This window comes from Brachyhypopomus gauderio, chromosome 21 (assembly GCF_052324685.1).
Source record: "Brachyhypopomus gauderio isolate BG-103 chromosome 21, BGAUD_0.2, whole genome shotgun sequence".
Classification (NCBI taxonomy): Eukaryota; Metazoa; Chordata; class Actinopteri; order Gymnotiformes; family Hypopomidae; genus Brachyhypopomus; species Brachyhypopomus gauderio.
This window is the reverse complement of record NC_135231.1, coordinates 5,482,995-5,501,288: the sequence shown is the minus strand read 5'-3', so window position 1 is coordinate 5,501,288 and position 18,294 is coordinate 5,482,995. Positions and strand designations below refer to the sequence as shown.

The window sequence follows — 18,294 nt, the reverse complement described above, 5'->3', positions numbered from 1 at the left end:
AGGTCATCTCAGTTGTGATCGTAGTGCTTGGGGTTGTGACCCTTATGCTGAAGGAGTGACTATTACAGATTCCTGGAATGATATCATCAATCTCAGTCCAGGAGAGTGCGACCCTGTTAACAACGAAAACACTGTGCTCAAACTCACAGGCCCCTGAGATGGCCTGAGTGCGAGCCAAGATTCTTTCTGATCTTTATTGTAGAGGAATACCTTCATTTTCCATTAGTGACAGTTATTTAAAGTATGTTAGAATATGGCAATAAAACATGATTGTTAAAATAAGACCGGCTCCATTTATTATTACTTTCAGTTTGATCAGGTCACATTTTATCAGATATTAATACTAAAATCCAAATCATCTAGACACACGCCACGTTTTTCACCGCTGTAGCTTTTAAGAACTGATGCAGGTGCAGATATTTACAATGCAGGTTGCAGGTGGATGACACACTGTCACTCTATTTATCTTCAACTGACTCCAGCATATCTGTCATATTTTTATGCATTATTTATTTAACTTTATTTACTCTAGTGCACAAAAGACGAATTTAGCCGTTTTGCTGACAAATCCTCGAATGAGGCGTCAAACAACAGTCTCGCCATTAGGGGGCAGCACTCGTTCATCATAATTCGCACATGTCGTTTTGCCTGAGACAAGTTAAACGCTACAAGAAAGACGGTGACAAGCATTTGTTTTTGTGAAACGTCAAGGTTCTGAACAGAGAGCAAAAACAAACAAAAAACAACAGATTGCTTGTTGTTCATTCAGTTTGGTATGTATGCTTGGGTACTAGGTTTAGGAAGAATTAATTAAATGCATCATCGGGATATGTAATTTTTGGTTGATTACTTCTGTGATTGACTACTTGGAATACACAGAAGACAAAAGGTGCTAACTTCTGGCTTCTGTCTCATGTTTATTTTAGGATGAATGGGTTTCTAGGGCAGTCTTGCTCAAGGGAAAAGAGCCTTCTAGAAACATACATGGCTACTGCAGGTCCTGGTGAAACAGAAACTGTAAAAGAAGCTGTTAGAAGAAAAATGTAACCTTTGAGAAATGAACATCCCATTATGCGCATCAAGAAGTGATGCTGCGAATGATGATATGATGATATGGGACGTCTACAGTTTTTACTGGATAGACTGCTGCATTGTATGGAGCTGCCCCAGGTGGTGGGCTGTAAATGTAAGAAAGGAGAAATGTGCATACCCAGTAGTGCTGCTTCATATCCCACACCACTCGTGTGTGGCCTCTTGCATGCTAAGCATCTAGCTAGAGAAGTAAGTGTTATACACCAAGTACTGTACTGCAACAGAGACCGTCTTCGTAATGTGCTTTCCCAAGGTTGAACGGGTTGCATGTCTGGAGAGGTAATATGGGCATTCACGGTCATCTAAGAGATTGGAGCCGTGCTAGACAAACCGCACGCTGAGTAGGAGAGTTGCCCTGCAGCTCGGAGAGAGGTTGAACATCACAGTAGCCAGATCCCAGCAAGGTTAGACGTGGGGGAGAGAGAGGGGGGGTGGCGGGGAGAACACACAAAAGGCCTGCTCCTCAACCAAGGTCTCTGGAGCACCAACCATGGGCTGGCTGATGAAAGAGTAGCTGCGTTTATTTATAACATTACATTTTATTTGGTTTAATTTAATGCAATTTAAATATTTCATTGCATTTAGTTACTTTTGCATGTAACTGGACAGAGTGCAAAGCAAAATCCCTACTCCAGAGGGCAGTCTGTGCCAGTGAGCTACAAGATCAAACTTAGCAGACACTATTATTTCTTTTAGTGACTGTAATTAGCTGCACCTGTTTGTGGGATTAAGGGACAATATATTTCCTAACAAAAGCATGGCGAGCACTAAAGAACAAGCTCGCTAGAGTACACACTTGTGCTGTCTACTGCTTTTTAAATATATTATTCAGCCTCTGCCACTGTTTCTTCCACAGAGTGGTCCAGAGAGGAAGAGAGTAGCGAGAGTATGGACCCATGGGAGGAGAGGAGAGGAGAGGAGGAGAATGTAAGAAAGCTGGAAAGTGTCATCTATCTGGGTCAGCCATAGTTGTTCTAACATGCCACGATCCATCTCAGAAATGCTCAGAAACACAAACTTGCACGCACACACACACACACACACACACACACACACACACACACACACACACACACACACACACACACACACACACACACACACACACACATACTGTACACCAGGGACACAGATATCAGCCAGAAAAAAAAATCAACCCAGTCTTTTAGCTCACAAATAATACTGCTCTTGATATGGTGTACTGTAGAGACATTGCCTAGAAAGCTAAGAGCTGGACATTGTGCGTGTTGCGTTGTCAGCAGTATTTTAGCCTAAACACTACGCTTTGGCAGCTCACCAGTTTGCATTTGATACTTAGACGGCTGCAGGGAGCTGGGGGTAGCAGTGGGGCATGCTGGGACAGTAGTGCTCTCCCTCGAGGACTGAAAGAACTGAAACTCAGAAGCAACTCTCTGACTGAATAAACATGGCTGACCATGCTAAACAATGAGACGAGATGATAATGACTCTTCCCCAGCCGTCAAATTATGCGACTGTTGGTGATCTCAGAGATTCGTCCCCACAGAGTCACATGAATGTACGAATTATCACCCAAATCCACATTTATGATGCCTTTCAGAAGCAACAATACTGTAACCCAGTCCGACACTGCTAATCTACTTCTAAGCATTTACGGAAACAAATACATTTGTCTGAAACATTGGATACGGCGTCTTACGGGAGCCTATTAGAGGCATTGTGGAGGTTTTTATCTGTGGAGTGCAGGCTACAGTAGCTTGTGCTGAGAGAGAGTAATCCTGTGTGTGTGTATCTGTGTGTGTGTGTGTGCGCACAAGTGTGTGTGCATGTATTTGAGAGTGTGTAATAATAAATGAGAGGAGAATCCAGTCCTACATTTAAACTGGCCGATCAAAATAAACACATTCGTCCCGCACACACATGCACTGTTTCTGCCCAAATGAAACACGCCATCTCTAGGTTCATTTGAGGCCCTTATTTCAATATGAATCATCTGTCAGTCAAGTAAAGTTATTCTACATTTTTAAGAACACAAGCTCTCCCAACATCCTCAGAAAAGCGGCAGGCCCGTGCATGTATTTTCTTTTTTTACCGTGGCTGTTTGAAAAAACGTTTGGCGGCGGGACGATGGAGAAGAGCTTCTTACCGACTGTCATCTGCATTTACATTCCTTTACACATACAGAAGCACACTGCGGTGTAGAGAATCTCCTGTCATTTTGATCTAGGCTCTGGGAACTCAGAAACGATTCCGGCGGTGTAATGCAACAAATTCATATCGGTGCAGAAGGCATTTGATGCCTCATACACATATGTAATGTAGTCAGAACTGCTTTTTCCCACCTACACGATGTAGGTGCGTAGGTGGGAAAATGCGAAAGATGATACTGAGATGCTCATGCTGCCCTCATGACCTCTAGGCTGGACCCTGTAGAGCTCTGTAGCAGGCTGCTCTAGTAAATCACTAAATAAGCTCCAGTTGGTTTACAGTGCAGAGTTCTCACTAGAACCAAAAAATTAGATCATATCATTCCTGTTCTCTGCGCTCGCTACCAGTTCAAATCTGTATTGACTATAAAACACCATGTGATGTAGAAATCATTAAATGGTTTGCCCCCTCTTGGTGACCCTATTTGAACTCTGTAGCCCTCTCTGTTTACAGGGCTCTGGCCTGTCGACACTTCCTCAAATTCGAAAAATGCTCTCACTCTGTAATGTTTACTCTTCCCCACACTCTCTTGTTTTATTCTGTCTCTATTCTTGTTCTGAGCTGTTCCTGCCCTGATGGCCTCAACTTTGGATTGGGCTCTGAGGTGAAATTACCTTTTGACTAACATTCATCGACTTATAATCACAAATTATATTGCTTGCAATGTTATTATTGTTGCAAAAAAACAACTGCATCATGTTTTTTTTTTTTCATTTTCTAATGCACCTTTCTCTTCTTTTTTTCTCTCTCACCCCCTTGTCTCTGAGCTGTTCCTCCCCCACAGCTGGAACTCAGATCAAGCCATTCCTCCCATTCTCGACATTCTACTAACTTTTGTTGGGTTTTTTTTTTGTTGTGTTCATATCATTATGCTGTTGGTGTCGACCAGAGGAAGATGGATTCCTCCCTTATGAGTCTTGGTTCTTCTCAAGGAGCCTCTGGGAGCTCTTCCCCTCACCACTGTCTCCTCTGGCTTTGCTCACTGGGGCCTGGGGCACATCCCTGCTCTTGCGGACATTTGTCAAAGTCAAAGTCAAATTTATTTATATAGAGCGTTTTACAATACATGTTGTCACAAAGCAGCTTTACAAGCGCATATGTCCAGATCCCTAATGAGCAAGCCAGGGGCGACAGTGGCGAGAAGAAACTCCCTAGGTGGGGATTAGGAAGAAACCTTGGGAGGACCAAGACTCATAAGGGAACCCATCCTCCATTGAGTGGCCCAGCAAGAAGTCCATATTTATAGTTCTATTTCTACAGTTCCTCCAATGTATGTGGAGCCTCAGTTGGCATCAGCGTGTCCACTGGTATCATTGGCACATCCATCTACTGCGTTGGCACATCCACTGGCAAACCAGACCATCTCCTGGGTGCTTGTATGGAATTGTCTTGGTAGAAGCATGTAACCAGGATACAAATTCAGGTTAAATATGTGAACATCAATTTAAACAACCATATATATCGCACATGTGCCAGTGATCCGGCAGGAAGGGCCTGGAGATGACCACAGTCGTGATGGGCTCACTGAGTCTTTGCTTTACACCCAAATCATTATCACAACTATAGTGAACGCATGACATGACTGGATGACAGCGTCAACATCTCAGATTACCAGAAGACTCAATGACTGGGGGCCCCTGAGCTCCACACCTTCACATGTAGTACATTAACTGAAGTCTTGATTAAATAGGTGAGTCTTAAGTCGAGATTTAAAGTGTTTCTAGTTTGTCTTGATGTGTTTGGTACTTGTACTCCCTGTGTTTCAGTCCCTCTTTGGAAGTCATTGTGGTAGTAATCCTGGTTGTGTGTGTATTCCTGCCTTGTAAGTTGTCTTTTATTATCCGAGTTATCCTGTCTGGTTGTTAGTTCTTGATTTGTGTTAGTTGTATTTTAATTAGTATGCCTCATTACCCTCGTACCCTCTATGTTAACACTCCAGCTATTAAACCCTGCTCGCCTCAGCATTTCGTTACAATAGATTTTAAAATGCATTGTATTTATTTCCTTTCTAAGCTTTATGCACACAAAAATGAAATTGTTTACACCATATGCACATATGCTTAAATTAAATATACCCATGCAAACTCACAATACAAAGCAAGAGAGTATAACATGCATGTTGACTTCAACTGTACATAATCTGTATATTTTTATCTATACTTTCAGTAACGTCTTTTACAAACTTACTCTGCCGTTACCCATACTCTAAAGGTGTTATCAGTGGTGTTCATGGACACAATGAGAGATTATCTAATGTTTTTGAATTACAATAATGAATGGTTACTGGAACAAAAAATCTACATGGATTTGGCAAGGGTGTATCAAATATTGCCTAAAATGGAATATATAACCTGGAGGAGCAGTTATGGCCAGTTGACACCTCTGTGAATCACCCCTGATCTTGGGTGTATTCTAAAATCCATGCCCATAATACAGGTTTTGTTTTGAGAAGGGAGGGAGCTAGTGGACACATGTCAGTGACACACAAAAACACTGGCTGTATCATTTAATCATAACATGGCAGAAAAAGATGCAGTACAAATGTGGACGTGGAGCAGGTTGACCATCACTTCTGCAGGAGATGCTCCATGCTCTGGTTCATGAAGGAAAAGCCAGCAAAGGCACTCTGGTCCATTGCGTCAACCGAACCTTCCTCACACTGGGACAGGTGGGGCTCCTCACTTAAAATCTCCTGGTCGAAGTTGCTGCAGTCATTGGGTGATGTCTGTGGGTGGAGGAGAATGGAAGCAAATCACATGATGAACAGGCTGCATTTCAGTATCTGTATTTTTGCAATTTGCTCTATGAGCATACAGTATGAAAAGTAAAAAAATTAAAAAACAGGAATGAGAGAGGACTGTGAGAGAGGACTGTAAGAGATGAAAAGCTCATACCACTTTTGGCTTGTAAGGGGGTTCGAGTTTTCTCCTCTCCAGAGCAGACCAGTCAATGGACTTGAAGAACGACTGACCTCTGATGTTACCCATAACACCCAGTCTACGAGAAGGGTCTCGCTCAAATAGCTTTGTTCATGGAAGAAAACCAAAAGCAAGAATATTATTCACAATAGAAATATCTCAGTGTGTCTCCTTTCTAAATGCATAATAGCAAAGCTCTGTTCGTCTTGGTTGTGAAGTATTATTATTATTACTATTATTAATGTGTCATCAGGTGTGGTCTTGTGCATACTTACTCGTTTTAGCATGTCTCTGGTATCCACAGTGATCCAGTGAGGGAAGTGAGGTGTGTCGTTAAGGATGGACTCATCAAGTTCATATTCATCATCTCCATCGAATGGAAGATCACCAATCAGCATCTCATATACGAGCACACCAAATGACCACCAGTCCACGGAAAATGAATACTCCTCACCCAGAATGATCTACACACACACACACACACACACACATTCTTTGGTCTCCAAGAGGGCATACTGAATTACATTGACATTGCTACAGGTGAGAACATTCAATGTCAAATTCATTTGATGATCTCATACCTCAGGGGCCATGTACTGTGGTGTCCCACAGATGGTTGTGGCAAGATTGTCACCAAAAACATTTTCTTTACACAAGCCAAAATCAGCTATCTTTATATGACCATCTCTGTCTAGCATAACATTATCTGACTTGAGATCCCTAATGCAGAAGAGAAATACAAAAATGTGGCAAAAATGTGGTTTAGTAGACAAGAACAGTAAAGGTGAAAGTACAGAATGTCCATTTAGCTTTGTTTGTGTGTGTAACCTGTGGATGATGCTTTTTCCATGAAGGAACTGCAGTCCACACACGATTTCGGCTGCATAGAATCTGGAAGGAAGAAACAAACCAGGAGCCATCAGACCGGACTATAATTACACACACCTACGTTTATATTTATATAAGATATACAAAAAAACATCATTGTGTGTGTGTGTGTTGCCTCACGTGGCTCTGTAGAGGTCAAAGCGTCCTTTCTCCTCTATGTGGAAGTTCAGGTCACCTCCATTCAAATATTCCATCACAAAGAACAAGTGTTCCTAACACGCAGACAATGCCATAAACACTTTGGTATGAGTACAAGCGGAATTACTGACTCAACAATCATTTAAATACTACAGTGATTCCATGAAGTATAAGTTACAGTAAAAAAAAGTTGTGACAATGCCTGGTGTGGTTTATTACTGCCTATACAAAAGAGTCCTGCTGGACATCCCATTACTGTTGACTGAGAGGTGGAGGAACTGTATAATATAATCTTTCATTTGTTTTTTGCTACCTTGGTCTGAAAGGTGGAGTAAAGGTGAGTAAGGAAGGGGTTGTCCCACGCCAGTGCTAGCACCCGCTTCTCCACCATGGTGTCCTCTACATCATCATCCTTCAGCACCTTGTCTTTCTTCAAGGATTTCACGGCAAACCAATCCCCACTGCACTTGAGTTCAGCCAGAAAAACCTGAGCAGGGACCAAGGGAGAGAAATAGACAAACAGACCAGAGTGAAAGAAAAACACACACACACACACACACACACCCATGAAATATGAAGATTTGATGGAATAGTGCTTATTTAGTCTATTCCTGTGGAGATAGTATTTAACAATAGAAGGGCAAAAGGACAGACGTGTAAAAATGATAAGTGAATAGTCAGGAGAAGCGAAGAGAGACACAGAGTCAGTGCGTGTGTGGAGGACGCGGGAGCCGCGTGAAGGGGAAGACTCTACCTTGCCATAGCCTCCCTGGCCCAGTACTTTGTGGAACGTGAAGTGCTCGGCAGTCATGCGTGTCTGGTGGCTGATCCGGGACGGGGGGCGAGAACTCAAACCCTCACACAGATGGCCACATGGAGACGCGTCTACAGAGATGTACAGTACATTTTTACACATCCAGACTCACCTGGCTGACATTCTGGTTGATGCCACAAAGATTAGCCACTTTAGTTTGGCACATGTGATGAACATTCATGCCACAGTCTGAGGACATTTTGACAAATCAGAAGCACAAAGACATACGCATATTCTAACCCAACCCATGCACGTAATCTTTCACTCACCCTCACACTTCAATCCCCAAGAAGAAACATTTGAAGTGAAGCTTAAATCAAAATATATTAATAGTTGTAAGTTCAAGTGCATATAGTTTTTTTTTGTAATAAATATTTTCCATCATTCAGTGAATTACAAAGCCAGCCCTGCTCTTCCCTACAGGGATGCATGTGACACCATATGCCCTGTGGCAGGAGACGCCAGAAGTTAAGTGGCAGAACTTGGTGGACATGCTTACGGCCAAAGACATTTGGCTGCAGGAGGTGGAGTTTTCAATAGTCTGTTGGCAGATACTTCTATCAAACCTATGTTAATGTAGGATTATGAGGCATTGATATCAATAGAATGTCTCTTGCTCACCTAGAGGTGGGTTGCAAGACACCACAGGGAAGTCCAGTTGAATGTCGTCAAGGTCCTTGAAGGCATCACCCTGAGAACCTTTTTTCAAATATTTTTTCATCATACATTTGTTCACCATACAAATAGTTTTTCATCTTAATTGTGTTAATATAAGCTTATATTACGCCAAGCTGCTCCATCCCCACACCACCGCTCGGTGCCTCAGGTCAGCTGTCGCTGGAGGTCCCGAGGTCAAAGCGTAAGCTCAGTGGGGATAGAGCTTTTTCCATCGCTGCTCCTAGATTATGGAACAACCTACCACTGCATGTTAGACAAGCCCCTTCACTGCCCATTTTTAAAACAAGTCTTAAAACCCAACATGTTAGCAGCTTGAGATTCTGTATGAATGTGTCTTAGTCACCTAGAGATGGGTTGTCAGAGTCCTCAGTCTCGTCCAGGAGAACGTGGAGGAGTTCCTCACAGGCCTCATCCAGAGCACTTTTACTCACAAGTTCTTCTGGAAAAACAAAAGTTTTTTTCAACATACATTAATTAAGTTAATTAATTAATGTATGAATTAATTAATTAATTAATTAAGCTCAGTGGGGATAGAGCTTTTTCCATCGCTGCTCCTAGATTATGGAACAACCTACCACTGCATGTTAGACAAGCCCCTTCACTGCCCATTTTTAAAACAAGTCTTAAAACCCAACATGTTAGCAGCTTGAGATTCTGTATGTATGTGTCTTAGTCACCTAGAGATGGGTTGTCAGAGTCCTCAGTCTCGTTCAGGAGAACGTGGAGGAGTTCCTCACAGGCCTCATCCAGAGCACTTTTACTCACAAGTTCTTCTGGAAAAACAAAAGTTTTTTTCAACATACATTAATTAAGTACTATATGATAATAACTAGTGGTGTCAATTCCAGGTTCAGAGATTAAAAGTCCTCACCAGGATTTTGCTCAAGCTTGCTAGATTTTCTAATTAGCAATCCAGGTAAAATTAGTAGAATCAACACAATCCAGGAAGCCTGAGCAAAATCCTGGAAAAATGTCTCCACCGAAGTATTACATGTAATACAGATTTGTATGACCTCACATGATCGATTTTCAAATGGTAGCACTAAAGTAGTGAATGAATCATATAGCATGACAGTTGCAGTAAAAATGTAAAACCTTTTATTTTATTTTTTAATCTCTTTTATTGTGACAAAAAACGAATTATTTCTAATCATTTCGACCATATGTGTATTTGTATAAATATGTAACTTAATTAAGCTGAAGGTGCTGGAAAATATTGAAAATGGACCTTGAAATTGCTGTACAAGTGCTTGAATTTGAAAACTGATGAACCCTACAAACATAACAGCGCAAAACACAGCGCTGAAGAGCGGAACGACCTCGACACGCCACAGCGGAGCCCCCGCGATTGCTACACGTATTTTCCGGACTATAAGCCGTTACTTATTCCCTCACGCTTTGAACCATGCGACTTATACTGAGGTGTGGCTTTTCTGTAGATGTTTCTTCAGCAGAAAGTGGAGCAGAAAGTTAATCAGGTGGTAGTTAAAGTTGTAAATCAAAGAAGAAAGTGCTCATTTTCATTTAGCACATGCAACCAGCAGGCACGATGGAGAATTTTTTTCAAACCATCATGTGTTGTGCCAAATCCGAGTCCCCTCGTTTGCACACGTTTAAAGACGCTACAGATGATATTCGGGAGTTACAGTGATTATAACTTAGTACATTGAGCACTCTAGTTTTGTCCTAACTAGATATTTAGACATAATACCTCTGTAATAGTGCGAAGTCATGTGGTCAGAGGATAAACGCTCATAAACGCGTCCGCCGTTCGCGGAGGTTCGCGCGAGGTGGGCGGAGTCGCGCGCTACGATCACGCGCGAAAGTATAACTGGTTTATGGGGGAGACGCGGAAAGGCATCGCTAAAAGGGAGAGCTCTTATGTGATTTAGGAAGCCTGAATGTGGATCTTGTGTTTAAAAAATGTCTTTTATATAATTATTTGTTCAATTAATTGGTTCAACGCAGACAAAATTTCTTCAAAATGAAAGACTTCCCGGATCCTGTTCCGGCTCAAATTAAGCCCTGCATGCCCCCAAATAAGTCGTTGCCGTTGTACTCATTTACTCACTCGGGGTGTTGTCGGTCTCCTGTTTTGGTTGTCCTTTGTTTTTTCTTTTTTTCTTTTTAATTTTGTCTCTTCTGGGCTCCTCCTCTGTGTCAGATTCATCTTGGGTGCCTCCACAGCACCAACACCAGAGACAACTCCTTTTAATATCCTTCCACTTCATCATCGATATACAGACTGATATGGAATTATACTGTACATGCAATGACCCCCATTTGTTATGACGCTGTCATGGCGACAGAGCAGGTATTATGACGTCATGTGGAATTATGTGAATAATTTTTTTTATTGAAGTAAAAAAAAAAAAAAACAATTACAACAAACATGGCATCAAGATAAAGTGCTTTTTGCCAGTTTGAACGTAGACCATAACAGGTTATTACAATATATTAAAATATAGAATATAAAACATATATATACAGTGGGTTGCAAAAGTATTCATACCCCTTGAACTTTTCCATATTTTGTCACATTACAACCACAAACATAAATATATTTCACTGGAATTTAATGTGAAAGACCAACACAAAGTGGTATACAATTGTGAAGTGGAAGGAAAATTATACATGAATCAAAACATTTTTTACAAATAAAAAACTAATAAGTGCGACGTACAGTACAAATACAGCTGCTCCGTGATGGCCTCAGATGTTGGTTAAGAGAATATTGGGGAGCAAACAGCATCATGAAGTCCAAAGAACACACCAGACAGGTTAGGAATATGGTTTTGGTGAAGTTTAAAGCAGGCTTAGGTTATAAAAAGATTTCCCAAGCTTTGAACATCTCACGGAGCACTGTTCAATCCATCATCCGGAAATGGAAAGAGTATGGCACCACAGTAAACCTGCCAAGACAAGGCCGTCCACCTAAACTTACAGGCCGAACAAGGAGATCACTGATCAGAGAGGCAGCCAAGAGGCCCATGGTGACTCTGGATGAAATGCAGAGAGCCACAGCTCAGGTGGGGGAAACTGTCCACAGGACAACAATTAGTCATGCACTACAAAAATGTGGTCTTTATCGAAGAGTGGCAAGGAGAAAGCCATTGTTAAAAGAAAACCATAAGAAGTCCCGTTTGCAGTTTGCCAGAAGCCATGTTGAGGACACAGCAAACATGTGGAAGAAGGTGCTTTGGTCAGACGAGACCAAAATTGAACTTTTTGGCCACAATGCAAAACGCTATGTGTGGCGGAGAAATAACACTGCACATCACTCTGCAAACACCATCCCCACTGTCAAATATGGTGGTGGCAGCATCATGCTCTGGGGGTGCTTCTCTTCAGCAGGGACCGGGAAGTTGGTCAAAGTTGATGGGAAGATGGATGGAGCCAAATACAGTGCAATCTTGGAAGAAAACCTGTTGGAGTCAGCAAAAGATTTCAGACTGGGGCGGAGGTTCACCTTATCCAGCAGGACAACGACCCTAAACATAAAGCCAGAGCTACAATAGAGTGGTTTAAAAAAAAGAATATTCATGTGTTAGAATGGCCCAGTCAAAGTCCAGACCTAAACCCAATTGAGAATTTGTGGCAAGATCTCAAAACTGCTGTTCACAAACGCTCTCCATCCAATCTGACTGAGCTTGAGCTGTTTTGCAAGGAGGAATGGGCAAGAATTTCAGTCACTAGATGTGCAAAGCTGGTGGAGACATACCCTAAAAGACTTGCAGCTGTAATTGCAGCAAAAGGTGGCTCCACAAAGTATTGACTCAGGGGGGCTGAATAATTTTGCACATCGCACTTTTCAGTTTTTTATTTGTAAAAAAAATGTTGATTCATGTATAATTTTCCTTCCACTTCACAATTGTATACCACTTTGTGTTGGTCTTTCACATTAAATTCCAGTGAAATATATTTATGTTTGTGGTTGTAATGTGACAAAATGTGGAAAAGTTCAAGGGGTATGAATACTTTTGCAACCCACTGTATATATATATATATATATATATATATATATATATATATATATATATATATATATATATATATATATATATATATATATATATATAATAAACATCAATGACGGAAGGAAAAAAAACCACAAGAGATATCACTCGTGGACGAGGGGTGTGACGCCGGAGGCGTCGGGACAGAGGCAGCCGGAGACGGGGGTTGAACAGAAGGATGTTTATTGTCCATGGCAACCAAACCAGTAAAGCTCTTAGCGCACACACTGCAAGTGATGCAAGGTAAAGCTCGTAGTGCACACTAGTAAGGCTCCTAAAGCACGCACTGCAAGTGATGCAAGGTAAAGCTCGTAGCGCGCACGCAGGTAGGGAACGCAGTGACGACATGCTAAACCCAGAGACGCTCATGTAGCAGCAATGTGCAGCACTGGACCAGGCGACCTGCGGGCTTAAGAAGAGCAAAGTAAACAAGAAACAGGTGCTCAGTATGATGGTGATTGCGACTGTGGGAGTGGTTGCGTGCACGGGGGTGTGTGCTGGGATCGGCTGCTGGCCGGGATGCGCGCCCTCTGGTGGCGACCCGGCCCCCTCACCGTGACAGGGGTCATCTGAAAGTTTTAGTTTGTTAATATTATGATACGGTTCTATTGCCTGTTTATTATCCATCAACTTCACAGATGCTAAAAAGTGAGTTCTTTATGAAATGTGAGAAAGGATTGGTAAATGTTTTAAAAATGACAATATAAATATCAAACATGAAGATTGCATATAATAATCTTTATAGAACTTTTCACACAGCTTCAAGAAGCGGTTCAAAAGATACAACCCGTGAATCTATTCTACCGCGAAGGTCAATTCGCTGTTTTATTACACGGAATACTAGTGATGTGTCGGTCGCGAATGAACCGGTTCAAAGAGCCAGCTCTTTTAAGTGAATGACGAGAGCTGGTTCCCCTCTAAGACCGAGCCGGTTCCCCTCTAACTGTGCGTTCACACCGAAAGCGACGAGAGCGACACGGCGACCGGAAGTCATTCATTTTCAATGAGAGTGAGTGACACCCAGCGACGCGAACAAGTTGAGCTCGGCTCAACTTTATGCAAATGAGCAGTGACGCCCGGCGGCGACTACTACCGTTGACATTACTGGTCATTAAAAGTGGTGCGTTGCTATATATTGATATGCTAACAGTAATCCAAGCGGACCCCTGCCCAGGCTAGTGAGGAGTAACAGATCTCGATAGGTCACAGTTCTCGGTGTAACACCTGTTTAACTTAACAAGTCAGTAAGCGATTGGCTAAGGCAGCGTAATGGTAGCCAATCAGAGCCAGTGTTTTTACACATGTGCCGAAGCACACCAGTGACACACAACACAAACGGAGAAGAGGCAGAATTGGCGAGTCAGGAGCAAGCCGAAGAAAAATTAACATTTTCAAGGTGGTGATATAAACATTATTTAAGAAAATACTTGAAGTTCCTGAATGTATATTTAATTAAGAATAGAGGTTTTATTGTTAAGTTTACTTCTGTTGTGAACAAACCAGTTGTGTCAGGTTGAGAGAATTTAATTTAATTTGATAGATGTAAAGGCACTTTATATAGTGTCACTGTTTACTTTTGCTTTTTTTTTTTACAAAGATTTGGGATTTTAAAGGATTTTATCCTGCACTGGTCTGTGGACGTGCAATAAATATCAAAAGTTAAACACCTTTCTGATCTACTCATTTCAACTGACTGTGAAAACTGCTTTTTCAAAAAAACTTATTAATTGGCAATTAACTTTTTTTAAAAACTGTAATGCAAATAGTTACTTTCCCTGGTAACGAGTTACTTTTATTATAGAGTAATTCAGTTACTAACTCAGTTACTTTTTTGAACAAGTAGTGATTAACTATAACTAATTACTTTTTTTAAGTAACGTTCCCAACACTGTCCATATTTAACAGGAAGCCAGTGCAACGCAGAGAGAATGACATTTGCATTTGTCAAACTGCTTGTAACAATTGCTGTTATACGTTGACTGAGGCAAATGTTAAGATTTCCTTACTTATACAATGTTAGTTATGTAATATGTTAAACAAATTAATACTAAAGTTAGAACAAGACAGGTGAAGGGACGTAGCCATGGTTTGAAAAATAGTGAGGTCCAGGGAGGAGCTAGTTTCATCAACACTGGAGGAGTCACGTCTGGCTCCACCTTCCTGCGGTCTGTCAAGTCTTTGTTTTCTTATTCCATGTGCTTCTGTTTACTTCCTGGACTTCCCCGCCTACTTGTAACATTCGGATCAAGGTAGGTTGGGCACAAATGCATGAGAAATAGCATTGAATAAAGAATATAGACATATAAGGCTTTTGATCAACCACAACATACAGGACAATGGATATTGAGCACAAGTGGCATAATGGATCTTTCTACACAGCATCCTCAAATGATTGGCCAAATAATTTGGTGGTGCATGATTATCTAGCCTTTTAGTTTCATGAAGCATCAGACATGGCTTACACTTTATTTTTACTGCAGATGTTCCTATTTTATGCTGCTAGGTCACTGCACCAGTTTCAAATGTTTAATACACTTTACTCTCTTCCATAGCTAACAAACCAGTTCGATTCTAGCCCTAAGCAGTTCTATCTCAGCAGGACCAGTATAACATTTTCATCAGTTGTAAAGGTGCGGAGAAGGATTCATGAGTTCAAGAGTTCAACAAACAAGACGAGGTTTTTAATGATTTGGAATCATTGCATGGTACTGGTCAACATGCGTCGTGGTGTCGTGATACTGATCGACATCCGTTAGAGTGGTGGTGGAGTAACACTGATCACACATCCGTCAGAGCAGCTGATGGAGTAACACTGATCACACATCCATCAGAGTGGCTGGTGGAGTAACACTGATCAAACATCCCTCAGTGTGACTGGTGGAGTAACACTGATCACACATCCGTCAGAGTGGTGGTGGTGTCGTTCTTCTCATTCCCAGTGTTGGTGTGTGATATCCCTCACATGCTTGTCTTTCATGATATTTGACCTCAAAGTGAAATATAGAAGTAAGAGTATGTCTGTAATAATATCCATGTCCCATCCCAAACGTTAATACCCGTTACAACACTTCTTTGGGTTGCATGGGAACCACAGACCTATGCTGCACACATGTGAACAAGTCACTAAGTTGCAAGTAACAAGTAAGTCTCAAGTCTTCACAATCAAGTCTCGAGTCAAGTCCCAAGTCTTAAACTTCAAGTCCTAGTCAAGTCACCAGATGTAATTTCAATATTTAACACAATTGATGCAGTTGATTAGTAGTATATTAAGTTAGTCAGACTAACTAACGTTAGGCGTTTGAGTGTTTCGGTTCGCTTGAGTGAGATGTCGCAATTGTCGTCGTCGTCGTCACCTACACCCCCCCCCCCCCTCGCGTCCGTCCATCAGTCCAAACACACTAAACTACTGTTGACCTGTGACCTTTCCCGCTTGATGTGTGCCATGGCCACAGAGCTGATGAAGGGCAACAGATTTAATCAGATTCAATAAATGGGACGTGTTTTGCGTGATGTCAGTTTTGAGTCACACCAACGTGAGCGCTGCAAATAACGCTTTACATTCAGAGCACCCGTTCCAAGAACAAACATTCTGTACAGACAGAGCCAAACTGGGAGCTTCCGATTGCTGGCGACCTTTTTCAAACATGCTTCCAGATATCACCGCATGACGGACCCAAGGAGGAAGCCATCAAGTTTTGAAGTGGACCACAATCAAGCAGGCAATTCAAACGGAGTGATAAGGGAGTAAAATTCCATTTAATTCCTTCTTTTCTCGTTTGGAGAATTTGATCTAATCTAAGGTAGGCCCAAGTCCACGTTAAGTGCCCGGCCGGTATTCTACTGACAAGTCCACTGGGGAAAGGGCGGATGAGTCCAGCTACAAATGAAAGCTGAGTTTTTCGCAGAGAGAAAGAGGGGCGGGAGAGGAGACGAGACATAATTATCAAGCCCACTGAAGCGTGTCCGCCTGCTTGAGCCCAAACGGAGAACGGAGAAATGCATTGCGTCAACCCATGGGTACGAGTTCACACGCAGCTGACGTCCCTGACATACTGATACATGTGTGCTTTTACAAAAGCTCTGTGATTTCATTCTATCTATTAATTTGATCACCAATCACTTGATTTAACTTTCTCACGGATAGAAACAAAGTAGTTTATATATAAATATGCATACAAAGCAATAAGTTGACTATGCGTTCTATTTTATTCATGAGCTGTATTTAACCTCAGTCAACCATGTACCCAGGCTTTGCTCATCAACCTCTGTATAAAAGCATTTGCCTCCTTTTCTCCCTCGTGCAAATGCGCGGGGCGGGCGCGAGTCTCGGTCAGCGAGAGTTCATTAGTGGGAGAGCGTCTTCTGAAGCGCGCGCCCAGAGGACGGCCTCGGTCTTGGCCCGCCTCCCCCCTCACACGGCTCCGTGACACTCGTCCACGCGTCCCCACAAGAGCTCAGTGCTTTAGCTGAAAGAGCTGCGATTAAAGGCTTCAGGGCCGGTCTGGCCAAACGCCGTTGCCTGCTGTAGTGCTCACTTATCACACATGCTCCAGGCCTTTACTAGTGCAGGATAACGGCACTATAAGCCTTGCAGCTATAAAAACATACGACGATGTTCCTATGCAAAATAATTTCACTTGACATCTTTTTTTTTAAAGGTGTGAATAAAAAAGAAACGGCCCTGCTGATTGTTTGATTTGCTTTTCATTCCACAGTCGTCTCTGCTTCCTCTCAGCTCTCATGTCAAATGAGGCAAAACTCATGATAATATGGGATGGCATCGATAATCACCTTGGAGACCAGGCACAAAAACCTGCTGCTGCATAAAAAGCACTTTTGCGGCGTTTATGCCAGAGCATGGCCAATCAGATTTAATATATTGAAATGTATTCAAACAGCAGGTCAATTATGCAAATGATCCAGGCAGGGTGAACCTGATACAGGTCACTAGTGAGCCTTAAACAAGCCACTACACACACAGGTCTACTGACGTGGGTACACACACACACAAGCTTCCTGTCCACTAAGAATCACAGGTGCAATATGACATTGTAAGACACACAGCACGGTGCCTGTGGGACTGGCAGTTTCACTGCGACTGTAACACACAGGTCATCTCACTCTATTAGAATCAGAATATTTTTATGTCATGGTTAACATTTGTTACCACTGACTATTTGTGCACAACTCTACATGGTACATTCTGTATTCACAACACATTACACACGACAACGTAATGCTATGGTGAGTGATACAGGTGACAATGGCATGATGCAGATTGCAAATGTAAGTTCCACCAAAGCGAACCGGCTGATCAAAATGACTGGAGGCCTGTTTGTGCTGTTTGTGGCAGCTTTTGTCAGCATACGTTCACATACGTTTCATGAAAAGGAACTTTGGAAAGTGATCAAAGGCATAAGTGAAAGATCTCTGTAGTCTACTATAGCCCTCAAACCCATGTCTGTATATTAGGCATTATGCTTTGTTATGACCAAAAATATGTTGCTATTATTGTCCATGAGAAGAAGCAGAAGCAAGCTTCACTCTGACTTTGCTGACAGAC

General features: G+C 42.1%; 1 protein-coding gene across 2 annotated transcripts; it reads right to left on the bottom strand.

Annotated features, from left to right (window-relative positions):
* Positions 1 to 5,772: 5,772 nt before the first annotated feature.
* Positions 5,773 to 10,987, bottom strand: LOC143485212 (protein kinase C delta type-like). Of its 2 annotated transcripts, XM_076984555.1 has the most exons (12): positions 10,787 to 10,987; positions 9,393 to 9,488; positions 9,059 to 9,154; positions 8,659 to 8,736; positions 7,978 to 8,108; positions 7,537 to 7,710; positions 7,206 to 7,297; positions 7,026 to 7,088; positions 6,779 to 6,917; positions 6,473 to 6,661; positions 6,174 to 6,302; positions 5,773 to 6,004 (listed from the first exon to the last, which is right to left on the bottom strand). In XM_076984555.1, the coding sequence occupies exons 1-12, from the start codon at positions 10,947 to 10,949 to the stop codon at positions 5,846 to 5,848; spliced, it is 1,509 nt and encodes a 502-aa protein (XP_076840670.1). In that variant the 5' UTR covers positions 10,950 to 10,987; the 3' UTR covers positions 5,773 to 5,845. The 2 variants fall into 2 exon arrangements, with proteins under 2 accessions (XP_076840670.1, XP_076840671.1); XM_076984556.1 differs by lacking the exon at positions 10,787 to 10,987 and adding an exon at positions 9,997 to 10,395 and having other exon boundaries at positions 6,779 to 7,088; positions 8,659 to 9,154.
* Positions 10,988 to 18,294: the final 7,307 nt, after the last annotated feature.